General features: G+C 43.4%; 1 protein-coding gene across 1 annotated transcript in view; it reads right to left on the minus strand.

Moving 5' to 3' along the window:
• The window catches only part of aup1 (AUP1 lipid droplet regulating VLDL assembly factor), a 45908-nt gene extending 40677 nt beyond the window's left edge, over positions 1-5231 (minus strand). Inside the window, exon 1 of the mRNA XM_080193472.1 lies at positions 5046-5231. Coding sequence (XP_080049598.1) covers positions 5046-5086 — 41 coding nt within the window. The 5' untranslated portion in view covers positions 5087-5231. The remainder of the gene's footprint in view (positions 1-5045) is intronic.
• Positions 5232-14252: the final 9021 nt, after the last annotated feature.

Below are 14252 nucleotides of genomic sequence, written 5' to 3' on the forward strand. Positions count from 1 at the left end.
CATTGAATTTAAACTCCTGCAGCTGCCATGGTGAAATCTGAACTGTGTCCCTATGCCACTGGCCCCATTTATTACATTAATATTGCAGCTTTTATGACAATAGTACAACTCAAAATGCTTTAGACTCACAATGGATAACTATTGAACTGTAGTCACTATTGTAACGGAGGAACATGCCAGCCAATTTGCACACAGCAAACTCCCACAAACAGCAATGTTATATGACTAGTTTTCGTGATAATGCTTGAGGACTTTGTCAGGACACTGGGATGAACTGTCCATGAATCCCACTCCTTCCCTTAGGTCTTGTCATTTTTTTGCCCTTTCACGTATTTATCGAATTTTCATTTGGAAGTTACTACCAAAACCGTTTGCACCATTCTAAGGTAGGGCATTCTGGAAAATTAAAATTCCTTCTCATTTCCATCTTTTGCCAATTATCTTATATCTGTAACAAAATCGAACTCGATACAGCTTTTTTCTCATCAATTTTATCAATATTCACGTCCAATTAGTGAGTGCTGCCCCACAATTTCAATTGTCAGCTGTCCCTTAATTCAAGGAGAATATCCATTTAGTGATGTGCACTTCTACCAGGGTCTTCACGTGACGGAACAAGCCTTTTCTCGGCCTACAAATCTTTGGGCGCATGGGGCACGACATCCCATGGGTATGGAATGAGGTGGAATCCGAAGTGCAGGATTTGCTTCCTTTTCTTCACTTCCCTGCCATCTCTCTGCCTCAGCATTGTGACGATGAGACACAAATCACGATGCATCTTGATGGACAACATAGACTCTATTTTCTTCTTCAGAATAAACTTGAGCACGACTGGTTTGAAGTGGAAACTTCTATATTAGCATTTTGCAGAAAGCGAAAGAGAATTTTACTGATATGCGAGACAGAGAGAGAGAAGCAACAGCTTGTACAGAATTCAAAACAGCAACCGAATACCAACTGGACCAAAAACATAGCTGTTATTAACAATATAGTTTTTCAGTTATGTGTTTTTAAAGAGTTGGGTACAAGCGGTCTCTAGCTACATAAGCAATTGGCACTTGTGACCATGAAACACTGTTTATCTTGTGAGAAAGCCTACTTACCTTAGTGTCCTTTCAAAGAATGTAGCCAATTTCTAAGTTAAACCCAGAATTCCAAGCTGAGTTTTAAAATGTGACCAAATTACCTAATGTTAACTTTAAAGCGTAGCACAATTAGTCTTAAACATCTTAAATGAAGTCTTGTAACTGGAGCAAACCATACAGGGGATCCGACAAAGTGTCACCATTATGAACAATTCTTCCCAGCTCTTCCCAGTCATTTGTGTCAATGCTGTCGCATTTCAAAGAGAGCTTCAGTGTGTCTTTGAAGTGAAACAGAAAATGCTGGAAAATCTCAGCAGGTCTGACAGCATCTGTGGAGACAGATAGAGTTAACATTTCGAGTCTGAATAACCTTTTGTTAGAGCTGAGCTCTCTCCACAGATGCTGCCAGACTTGCTGAGATTTTCAAATATTTTCTGTCTTTGTTTCAGATCCCAGCACCCGCAGTATTTTGCTTTTGTCTTTGAAATGTCTGTTTGATCGGTTTAAGGTTCAATTTTGGTTGTTTAATACAATATTGAGGGAAGATATTAGCACAGATGACGTTGAATCTGTATGAGTCAAGTTAAGGAACATCAAGGGGCAAAAAACATTTGTGGGAGTGGGATGCAGACCACGAAACTGCAGTGGTAATGTTGGGAATAACATTAGACAGAAAGTCAGATGTGATAAAGAAACATCTGTGACTATGGGTTACTGTAATCTACAAGCAAATTGGGTGAATAAAATTAATCACAGTGCTATAGAGGAGAAATTTCTGGAGTTACATGAGATGGTTTTCTAGATTAGTACGTTGAGGAACCAACAAAGGAACAGGCATCTTGGACTGAGTGTTGTGCAATGAGAAAGGATTAGTTGGCAATCTAGTTGTGAGAGACCTTGGAGATGAGTGATCATAATATGATAGAATTCTTTGTCAAGGAGGAAAGTGAGGTAGTTGATTCTAAGACCAGGGTTCTCAATAAAGGTAACTATGATGGTATGAGGCATGAGTTGGCTATGATGGATTAAGAAACATTACTGAAAAGGACAGAGGACATGCATTCAAAGAACAAACAGGTGAATACCAAACGTTGTTTGTTCCTGTTTGGCGCAAGAGTGGAAAGGGAACTGTGGTCAAACCATGGCTTACAAGAGAAATTAGAGATAGTATTAGATTCAAAGAAACATACAAATTGGCAAGTGAATGCAATAGACCTAAGAATTGGGAACAGTTTAAAATTCAGCAAACGAGGAACAAGAGATTGATTAAGAAGAAAACTGACCATGAAGGTAAGCTAGCAGGGAACATAAAAATTTATTGCTAACGTTTCTATAGGTATGGAAAGCGAAAAAGATTGACAAAGTCGATTGACAAAGTAGGCCCCTTACAGTCAGAAATGGGTTGTTCATTAAAGGTAACAAGAAATGACTGTGGAGCTAAATTCATATTTTGCTTCTGTCTTCATAAAGGAAGACACAAATAATGTACTGGAAGACCTGAGAAACACAAGCTTTAATGAGGAGCAGAAGGAAATCAGTATTAGTAAAGAAATGGTTTTGGGGAAATTAATGGAACTAAAAGCAGATAAATCTCCAGGGTCTGATCATCTTCATCCCAGAGCCCTTAAGGAAGTAGCCCTAAAAATAGTAGATCCATTGTGGTCATTTTCCTAAATTCTTTGGACTCCAGAATGGTTCCTACAATATGTAAGCCTGCTATTCAAAAAAGGTATGAAGAAAACAAAACAAGCTATAAACAAGTGAGCCTAACAGGAATAGGAAAGTTGCCTGAGTCTATGCTCAAGAATGTCATTGCACAGCATTTGGAAAGCAGCGATATAATCAAAGTCAGCATGTATTCATGAAAGGGAAATCAGACTTGATCAAGTTACTAGAATTCTTCAAGGATGTAACTAGTAGAGCTTTCGGAAGACTTTTGACAAGGCCTCACATAGCAGATTACCATGTAACGTTAAAGTGAATAGGATCGCGGGAGGTGTTTTGAGGCAGTTGAAAGCTGGTTAGCAGATAGAAAGCAAAGAGTTGGAATAAATTTACTATCGCGTCGACGGCCCGAGGGTCAGCGCTGGCAGTCAAAGGGCAGCGTGGGCAGTCAAAGGGTCAGTGTGGCAGTCTATGGGTCAGTGTGAACATAAGAAATAGGAGCAGGAGTAGGCCATCTAGCCCTTCGAGCCTGCCCCGCCATTCAGTAAGATCATGGCTGATCTGTCGTGGCTCAGTTCCACATTCCCGCCCTCTCCCCATAACCCTTAATCCCCTCGCCTATCAAAAACCTATCAACCCGTGTCCTAAAAATACTGAGCGAGGCAGCCTCCACCACTTCAACAGGCAGAGAATTCCAGAGATTCACCACCCTTTGAGTGAAGAAGTTCCTCCTCAACTCCGTTCTAAACCATCCCCCCTTTATCCTGAGGCTGTGCCATCTAGTCCTACTGTCCTTTCTGAGCAGGGAGAGTCTCTCCACCTCTATCCTATCCATCCCATTCAACATCTTATACGTCTCAATGAGATCTCCCCTCATTTTTCTAAACTCTAACGAGTACAAGCCTCGTTTATTCAGCCTCTCCTCATAGTTCAACCCCCTCAACTCCGGCATCAGCCTAGTAAACCTCCTCTGCACTCCCTCCAAGGCCAAAATATCCTTGCGTAAGTGCGGCGCCCAAAACTGCACACAGTACTCCAGCTGCGGCCTCACCAGTGCCCTATACAGCTGCAGCAAGACCTCCCTACTTTTATATTCAATCCCCCTCGCTATGAAGGCCAGCATCCCATTAGCCTTCCTGACCACCTGCTGCACCTGCAGGCTGGGTTTTTGCGACTCATGCACAAGGACCCCGAGGTCCCTCTGCACCGTCGCATGCTGCAGTTTTTCGCCACGTAAGTAATAGTCCTTCCTACCATTATTCCTACCAAAGTGGATAACCTCACATTTACCAACATTAAATTCCATTTGCCAGTTCCTGGCCCATTCGCCCAGCCTATCTAGATCCTTCTGCAGACTCTCCACACCCTCCGCACAATTTGCCGTTCCACCAATCTTGGTGTCATCAGCAAATTTCGACACCATACACTCGGTTCCCTCCTCCAGATCATCTATATAAATGGTAAATAACTGAGGCCCCAGCACCGACCCCTGGGGCACTCCACTAATCACCAACCGCCAATCCGAATAGCACCCATTGACCCCCACTCTCTGCCTCCTATTTGACAGCCAATCCTCTATACATGCTAACACCCTACCCCCAACTCCATGCCCCCTGACCTTCTACAATAACCTCTTGTGAGGCACCTTGTCAAACGCCTTCTGAAAATCAAGAAAGACCACATCCACTGGCTCTCCTCTATCCACCACCCTAGACACATCCTCATAGAATTCCAATAAATTAATCAGACACGACTTCCCCTTAACGAAACCGTGCTGCGTCTGCTCTATCAAGCAATTCTCCTCAAGATGCCTCGCTATTTTCTCCTTGATGACGGATTCTAACATTTTACCTACAACAGACGTTAAACGAACCGGCCTATAATTCCCTGCCTTTTGCCTGGCACCCTTCTTAAACAACGGCGTAACATTAGCCGCTTTCCAATCTTCCGGCACTTCCCCGGAATCCAGCGACGTCTGGAAAATAATGTGGGCAGTCGAAAGGTCAGTGTGGCAGTCCATGGGTCAGTGTGGGCAGTTGAAAGGTCAGTGTGGCAGTCCATGGGTCAGTGTGGGCAGTTGAAAGGTCAGTGTGGCAGTCCATGGGTCAGTGTGGGCAGTTGAAAGGTCAGTGTGGCACTCTAAGGGTCAGTGTGGGCAGTTGAAAGGTCAGTGTGGCACTCTAAGGGTCAGTGTGGGCAGTTGAAAGGTCAGTGTGGCACTCTAAGGGTCAGTGTGGGCAGTTGAAAGGTCAGTGTGGCACTCTAAGGGTCAGTGTGATCTCCTTTCTCTTTTACCTTCTGAACTGCAGCAGCTGCTCCAACCTGGGCCTCTCCATTGCTCAGGCCCCGGCCCCGCCGCCTCTTCTCCTTCCCTCGTATCGCTTGCTCCCGTTGAAACAATCTCCCTGTATTTGTTCGTCCGTGTGTCTCTCTTTCAGAGGCCGCAATCCCTGTTCCCCGCCACCATCCCCCCCCCGCGCTCTCTCGCTTCCCTTCACCACACCGCCGCCATGTTGGCAAACTGACCGTGGCGATAGGGCATTGGGTCAACAAAGCGCAGGCGCCGCTCGCGCAGGGCCTCCCGGGAGTTGTAGTCCAGTCTCCCACATCCTTCTACGTGACGATAAGTAGGTAGAACTACAAAGCCCAGCATGCAAAGCGGGCCGGGCTTCACTGCGCACGCGCAGTGGTCACTGGCCTCCCGCTTCATTCCTCACGCCAAATCCACTCAGTGCGCATGCGCTCTACAAACTCACACATTTTGACAACAAAACTTTTTTTTTGTCAAAGGGACAAATCTCAATAAACAGACAAGTACAGAATCAGGGCAGAGAGAAATATAAATCTTGAGTGTCACCTGAGGAATGAAAAACATGACTTTGGCAGGTGGTACCTGGGTGTACTTGGGCTGGTTGGACAAGATGGACCGAATGGCCTCCTGCTATGCTGTAACTTTTTCATTGGTTCTATGAGTAGTCGTCAGGATGAACATACAAAATAGGAACAAGAGTAGGCAATTCAGCCCCTCGAGACTGTTCCAACATTCAACGAGACCATGGCTGATCTCACTCCTGAAGTGCAACAGGGATTGCTTTTTAGAATATGTTGTAGAATCTATCGTGGGAACAAGCTAGTTTAGATTTGGTTTTGTGTAATGAAGAAGGATTAATGAGGTATCTTGTGGTTAAGGATCCCCTTGGGAGTAGTGACCACAATGTGATAGAATTCCAGATACAGTTTGAGGGTGAATGCCATAGGTCCATAAGCAGTGTCTTCAACTTAAAAAGGGCAAATATAATGGTATGAGGATGGAGTTGTCCAAGGTGAACTGGGTAAACAAGCTAAGACACAGGTCAGTAGATGAGCAGTAGCAGATATTTAAACAGCTGATCTAAAATGCTCAGCAGGAGTTCATCCCAAACAAAAAGAGGAATTCCATAGGAAAGAGGCAAAATCCATGGTGAACAAAGGAGGTCAAGGATAATGTTAAATTGAAAAGCGGGATATACAAAGTAGCAAGGAATAGTAGTAGACCAGAGGACTAAGAAGTTTTTCAAACCCAGCAGCAAAAAACTAAAAAGCTCATCAGAGGGGAGAAAATGATTTTTTAAAAGAAAATCTGCATGCAACATAACTACAAACAGTAAGAGTTTCTGAGGGTATATTACCAGTTTACAGTCCAACAGGCGAGTGGAGAGTTGGGTTCACAAACAGAACATATATAGACAAAGACTCAATTGCAAGATAATGGTTGGAATGGAAGTCTGTTGGAACCTGTTGGATACAATCTGTTGAACTTCAACCTAGTGTTGTGAGACATCTACTGTCCAACGCTGGCATCTCCACGTTATGAATATATAAATAGGACGCAGGTTGCTAAGGTCAATGTAGAACTCCTGCTGAATGAGGTGGAAAATGCAAAACTTCTTTTCAGCTGATCCATCTCCTTTAGAATTTATTATGTAGAGCTTGTAGCCCAGTTGTTGATAGTACCTTATCTATGGTTCCATTTGGTAGATAGTGACTAGTGGGGTACTACAGGAATCTATACTAGGATTCTAACTGTTCACATTATAAATGAATGATTTGAATGAGGGAACTAAATGTATTATCTGCAAATTTGCAGATGATACAAAGTTGGATGGGAGGATGAGCTTTGAAAACTTGACCATGGCTGACCTCTACCTCAATACCACTTTCCTACACAATCCCCATATCCTTTAATGACATTAGCATCCAGAAAACTGTCCATCTCTGCTTTGGACATGCTCATGGGCTGAGCCTCCACAGCCTCTGGGTTAGAGAATTCTGGGTGAAGAAATTCCTCCTAACGTCTGTCCTGATATGCTCACCTCTTATTGAGACTAAGTCCCCCGATTCCAGACCCCTCCCCCAATCAGAGGTAACATTCTTCCATGGGATCCCCTGCCTCTCTGCCTCCATCCTCTATCACAGGATCCCATACTCCTATAGGACTCACCTCCCCAACCAACAACAGGATTCTGTTGCCATGGAAGATCCCTCCCAGGACTCTTTCTGCACCTGCTCCAATCAGGACTGCCCTCTGTTTTATTTTTAAATAGCTGCAAGATTGTATTAAGAGCCAGTCACATGATTTGATGGTGATGTCATTAGGGTGTTGCATAGGCTGCTGTTTTAGTTTCCGTTTGTACTCTGTAAAGAGAACATCCCTGTCAATAAACCTGTCGTGTGATACTTGGAATTTGCTTGTGCAAACCACATCTTTTCCTTTTTGTTAAAACCCACAACAACCCTCAACACAATTACAAAAAGAAAATTGGCAACGAGTCGGGCTTTGTTTCATCGAGAACATCGAGAAAAGATCTTAGACAGGAAAGATAAAGATCATGGATCCTCATACTTTGAATATTAGAAGGATAGGGAGAAGCAACAATAGGATTAAAGATTAAAGTGTCAGTGAGGGAATGCCAAACAAAAAGAGGAAAAGAGTGGAAGATCTCTGTATGGTTTTAAAAGTTTTTTTTGATCAGAGAAGGGTGAGATTCCAGGCAGTATCTGACACATTTTGTTGTATGGTTGGGGTTGTTTGAAACAAAAACAAGTAAATGGTCTCCAGAGTGAAAAGGAGCGTACTGGGAAGACAGTAAAAATAAAAAATATCTTAAGCTGACTCAAGTCACTAGTGCCTGCAAGATCAATGGTCAGACTGTTATATATTTAAGTGGTTGCATATTTCGTTAGGAGCTGATAACATGATTCAATGGCTTTCTTGAGGTCCAGAATTGATTCAGTAAATAGCTTCCTTTGGGTCACAATATTATTAATCCCACCCAATAAACTAAACAAAAGCTGCTCGGAGTCATGGATCGGTCAGTTTTTAAAAACTCTGCGACCAGCCTGAATGGGCTGAACACTGCTTGCTGAAGTCCAGGTCTGAGGTGTTCAAGTCAGGCAACATTGACCTATACAAGAAATCCAGATATGATCTAAGAAGATCCATCAAAGATGCCAAAAGACAGCACCGGACCAAGCTAGGGTCCCAGGCCATACTGACCCCCACCAACTATGGCAAGGTCTGCAAGACATAACAGGCTACAAGATGAAGGCATATGAAATCGCTGGCTCCAACACACCCCTCCCTGATGAGCTCAATGCATTCTACTCCTGTTTTGAGCAAGAGGTCAGTGAGAGCATGCCCTCCACCCTGGAAGTCCTGGATGTATCTGTAAATGGGGGTCACCATTGCAGAGATCAGAGCAGCTTTCTCAAAGGTCAACCCACAGAAAGCGAATGGTCCGGATGAGATAACAGGATGAGCACTCAGATCCCACGCGGATCGGCTGACGGAGGTATTCACAGACATCTTCAACCTCTCTTTACAACAATCTGAGGTCCCTCTCTGCTTCAAGAAGATGACCATCATCCCTTTATCTAAGAACAACCGAGCAGCGTGCCTGAATGACTATCAGCCAGTAACTCTGACATCCATCATTATGAAGTGCTTTGAAAGGCTAGTCATGACACAAATTAATTCCAGCCTCCTAGACTACCTGGATCCACTACAGTTTGCCTATCACTGCAACAGGTCCACAGCAAACACCATCTCCCTGGCCCTGCACTCAACCCTGGGACACCTAGATAACAAAGACGCCTATGTCAGACTCCTATTTATTGACTACACCTCAGCCTTCAACAACATTATTCCCACAGAACACATCTCCAAACTCCATGGCCTGGGCCTCGGCTCCTCCCTCTGCGACTGGATCCTGAACTTCCTAACCCACAGACCGCAATCAGTAAAGATAGGCAACAACACCTCTTCCACGATCATCCTCAACACCGGTGCCCCACAAGGCTGTGTTCTCAGCCTCCTACTATACTCCTTATACACCTATGACTGTGTGGCCAATTTTCCCTCCAATTCGATTTTCAAGTTTGTTGATGACACCACTGTAGTAGGTTAGAACTCAAATGATGATGAGACAGAGCACAGGAATGAGATAGAGAATCTGGTGAACTGGTAGAACAACAATAAACTCTCCCTCAATGTCAACAGAACAAAGGAAAATTGTCATTGACTTCAGAAGGTGAAAAGGAGAACATGCCCCTGTCTACTTAAATGGGGATGAAGTGTAAAGGGTTGAGAGCTTCAAGTTTTTAATGTTCAGATCACCAACAACCTGTCCTGGTCCCCCACGCTGACACTAGCTAAGAAAGCCCATCAACGCCTCTACTTTCTCAGAAGAGTAAGGAAATTTGGCATGTCAGCTACGACTCTCACCAATGTTTACAGATGCACCATAGAAAGCATTCTTTCTGGTTGTATCATAGTTTGGTATGGCTCCTGCTCTGCCCAAGACTGCAAGGAACTACAAAAAGTCATGAGTGTAACCCAATTCATCACACAAACCAGCTTCCTATCCATTGACTGTCTACAATTCCCACTGCCTCAGCGTGATGAATTGGGTTACACTCATGACTTTTTGTAGTTCCTTGCAGTCTTGGGCAGAGCAGGAGCCATACCAAACTATGATACAACCAGAAAGAATGCTTTCTATGGTGCATCTGTAAACATTGGTGAGAGTCGTAGCTGACATGCCAAATTTCCTTACTCTTCTGAGAGAGCAGAGGTGTTGATGGGCTTTCTTAGCTATAGTGTCAGCGTGGGGGACCAGGACAGGTTGTTGGTGATCTGAACATTAAAAACTTGAAGCTCTCAACCCTTTATACTTCATCCCCATTTAAGTAGACAGGGGCATGTTCTCCTTTTCACCTTCTGAAGTCAATGACAATTTTCCTTTGTTCTGTTGACATTGAGGGAGAGTTTATTGTTGTTCTACAAGTTCACCAGATTCTCTATCTCGTAACATAATTAAGGATCCCGCATACCCTGAACATTCTCTCTTCCACCTTCTTCCATCAGGAAAAAGATACAAAAGTCAGAGGTCATGTACCAACCGACTCAAGAACAACTTCTTCCCTGTTGCCAACAGGTTTTTGAATGGACTTATCTTGCATTAAACTGATCTTTCTCTACACCCTAGCTATGACTCCATCACTACAATTTGCTCCCTCTCCTTTCCTTCTCTATGAACAGCATGCTTTGCCTGTATAGCGTACAAGAAACAATACTTTTCACAGTACACTAATACATGTGACAATAATAAATCAAAGCAAATACACAAGCTAGTCTCTGTCTGGGAATGCAGTTCAGCAGGCCCAGTCTTGGATCTGCCTCATAAAAGGCTTAGGTAATGCCTGTTACCAGGGGAGCGTAAACTCAATAAACCCCACAGAGGGATCAATTAGTGATTCCCTATGGACTTTGTGGAGGGTTTTCACAATGATATAAGTGAGATTCAGACTGAAAGTAGAATGTTCCAAGGGGAAGTGAAACTGTAAATATGAAAGGCAAAGAGAGAGTATGTGAAGATATTGGCAGCTAACATAAAAGGGAACTAGAAGTCTTCTACAGGCACATAAGTAATGAAAGGGCAATAAATGTGGTGGGGTCAACAAAGGACTATAAAGGCACGGAAGCAAAACAGCACTGGGGCACAAGATTCATTCTTTGCATCTGTCATTACCAAGGAAGAATATGCTGCTAAAGAGTGAAGTGATAATTTAATTTTAGGAAGAACTAAATATTGATAAAGAGAAGGTATTAGAAAGGCTCTGTATTTAATGAGTCATAACAACCTGATGGCATGTATTAGAGGATTCTGAGGGAATTAATGATGGAAATTGTGGAGATATTGTGGACTGTATTCTTCCCATCTTCCTCGGATACAGGGACGGTACCAGGAGATTGGAAATCTGCAAATGTTGCATCCTTTGTTGAAAAAAATAATTCCAGCCTAGTAAGTTTAACTTGGTAGTGGGTAAGCTTTTAAAATAATGATCCAGCACCAAGTTAACAGTCATTTGGGCAGGTATAGAGTAATTAAGGAAAATCATGTGTAACTTGATTGATTTCATTGATGAGTGTAATGTGGTTGGTGTGGCATATATGGACTTCCACAAGGCATTTGATGAGTTGCCGCAAGTTAAGCTTGCCATCAAAGATGAAATTCATGAAATAAAAGAGACAGCAGCAGCAGATGTACAATATTAGTTAAGTAACAAGACACAGACCAATGGTTAATAGTTGTTAATCAAAATGAAGAATACACATAGTGATGTTTTCCATCGGTCGGTATTAGAAGAACTACTTTTCTTGGTATCTTAATGACTTAGAATTGGGTATTCAGAGCACATTTTCAAAATTCGCATGTCAGGAACTGGGAAGGGGATAATCAAAAGGACATGGATAGAATGGGTGGACACGTGGCAGATGAAATGTAATGTTGTCAAGTGATGCATTTTGGTAGGAAGGATGAGGAGAGGCAACATTAAGTAAAGGGCACTATTCTGAAGAGGATGCGTGAACACAGAGAGCTGCGGGTGTATGTGCACAGACCATGGCATGTTCAGACAATGGTTAAAATTACATATGGGATCCTGGGCTTTATAAAAAGAGGCTGGGATTCTCTCTTCCACCTTCTTCCATCGGGAGACGATACAAAAGTTTAAGGTCACGTACCAACTGACTCAAGAACAGCTTCTTCCCAGCTGCTGTCAGACTTTTGAATGGACTTACCTTGCATTGAGTTGATCTTTCTCTGCAGCCTAGCTATGACTGCAACACTACATTCTGCACTGTCTTGTTTCCTTCTCTATGAACAGTATGTTTTGTCCGTATAGAACGGTTTATAAGGGTTAAAAACAGACTGTGCGGCTAGGCACAACATCGCAAAGTCAGTGTCCTGGTTAAAAATGTAGCTTTATTTGACCAATGATCACTGGGAGAGATAGCATGGACAGTCCAACACCTTTCTGGTAAGAAGCCCCCGAGCTTTCCAATACCGCTCTGAGGCTATAATACATCTGACAAAACAATTATACATTTCTAACATTCATTTTTCCTGCTTTCCTGTAGTTATAAACCAGTCATCATTAATAAAAATCAATCATTATTAACAGATGTCATATACCTTAGCCAATTACATCTGAAATCATTTCATGGTCTGTAGAATCTAGATGCTTCTACCCCTTGTTGCTTAGCAACCCCTGATTCTTAGCTATAAAGTTCAAAGGTACTGTTCTCACCAACTCGCTTTGATTTTTGATTTGATTTAATTTATTATTGTCACATGTATTAGTAACATGTATTACGTCAATCGTTGAGTCAGACAGTTGATATTCCCACATCTGAGAAGCACTGTCTTCTCAGTACAAGCTCAATTCATACTGTGGCTTTGGAAACCCATACTGTCCATCGTGGGCAGCATGGTGGCTTCACAGCGCGCCAGGGACCCAGGTTCAATTCCGACCTTGGGTCACTGTCTGTGTGGAGTTTGCACATTCTCCCTGTGTCTGCCTGGGTTTCCTCTGGATGCTCTGCTTTCCTTACAGCCTCCAAAGATCTGCACATTAGATTCACTGGCCATACCAAATTGTCTCTTGGTGTCAGAGGGATTAGCAGGGCAAATACGTGGGGTTACAGAGATAGGGCCAGGGTGGACGTGTTGCAGAGTAGAATAGCCTCCCTCTGCAGGTAGGGGAGTCTAAAACTAGAGGGCTTTAAGAACATAAGAAATAGGAGCAGGAGTAGGCCATCTAGCCCTTCGAGCCTGCCCCGCCATTCAATAAGATCATGGCTGATCTGAAGTGGCTCAGTTCCACTTTCCCGCTTTCTCCCCATAACCCTTAATCCCCTTGCCTACCAAAAACCTATCTACCCGCGTCTTAAATATATTTAGTGAGGTAGCCTCCACCACTTCAACGGGCAGAGAATTCCAGAGATTCACCACCCTTTGAGTGAAGAAGTTCCTCCTCAACTCTGTTCTAAACTGCACCCCCCCCCCCCCCCCCCACTTTGGTTTAAGGTGAGAGGGGAGTGATGCAAAAGGGTCTAGAGCGGCAGTTTTTTCATGGAGAGGGTGGTGGGTGTCTGGAACAAGCTGCCAGAGACAGTAGTAGAGGAGGTACAATATTGTCTTTTAAAAAGCATTTAGGCAGTTACATGGATAAGACGGGTAGAGGGATCTGGGCTGATCGCAGGCAATTGGAACAAGCTTAGTGGTTAAAAAAAATGCATGGACAAGTTGGGCCGAAGGGCCTGTTTCAATGCCATAAACCTCTGCGACTCTATGACTTATGCTGATAACAATGTGGTTCGTCTCACTGAGTCTCCATCCCATCGTGAACTTGGAGCAGCCTACTTTTGATTTAAGTGTACAGACCGTTTTAAAAATACACCTGAAATACATTTTAAAATCCAAAATACATTTTAAAATCAGAAGTACTTATTCAAATCTTTTACTTGTTTAAATCTCTTATGTAAGTGTATGTGTCTTTATGCAGAAAGTACCCTTGTTTGTCTGTAGGTCTGATCTGGAGTCATTTCACTCAGTGCCAGTAGTTTTATCAGTGTGTTAAATCCCTGGTTATTTGATGTTTCTCAAACACATCCCAAGAAAACTTCACCTCAGAGAGTACAAAAGCAAGGTTATGATAAGTCTTAAGGAAACATAGGTTAGAGGATTAGTGGGTAAAATATTTATGGATACGGGGTGTGGGGCTTGGGTGGGACTGTGGTCAGTGCAGACGCGATGGGCCGAATGGCCTCTTTCTGTACTGTAGGGTTCCTATGAAACACTGAACACTGGTGAATTAAGCATGGGGCAGTGGTGAATAGTTCTGGCAGCGCCTTTCCCGCTGACCGGAATGGCGAGATCCCATGCCAGATCCTGCGCTTGGAAGCTTTTTTTTAATTCATTTGTGGGACATGGGCATCATTAGCTGGCCAGCATTTATTGCCCATTCCTAATTGGCCGAGAGCAGTTGGAGGTCAACCACATTGCTGTGGCTCTGGAGTCACATGTGGGCCAGACTGGTTAAGGACGGCAGATTTCCTCCCCTAAAGGACATTCGTGAACCAGATAGGTTTTCCTGACAACCGACAATGATTTCATGGTC

Source organism: Carcharhinus amblyrhynchos, chromosome 1 (genome assembly GCF_965287045.1).
Source record: "Carcharhinus amblyrhynchos chromosome 1, sCarAmb.v2.hapA, whole genome shotgun sequence".
In the NCBI taxonomy this organism is placed as follows: Eukaryota; Metazoa; Chordata; class Chondrichthyes; order Carcharhiniformes; family Carcharhinidae; genus Carcharhinus; species Carcharhinus amblyrhynchos.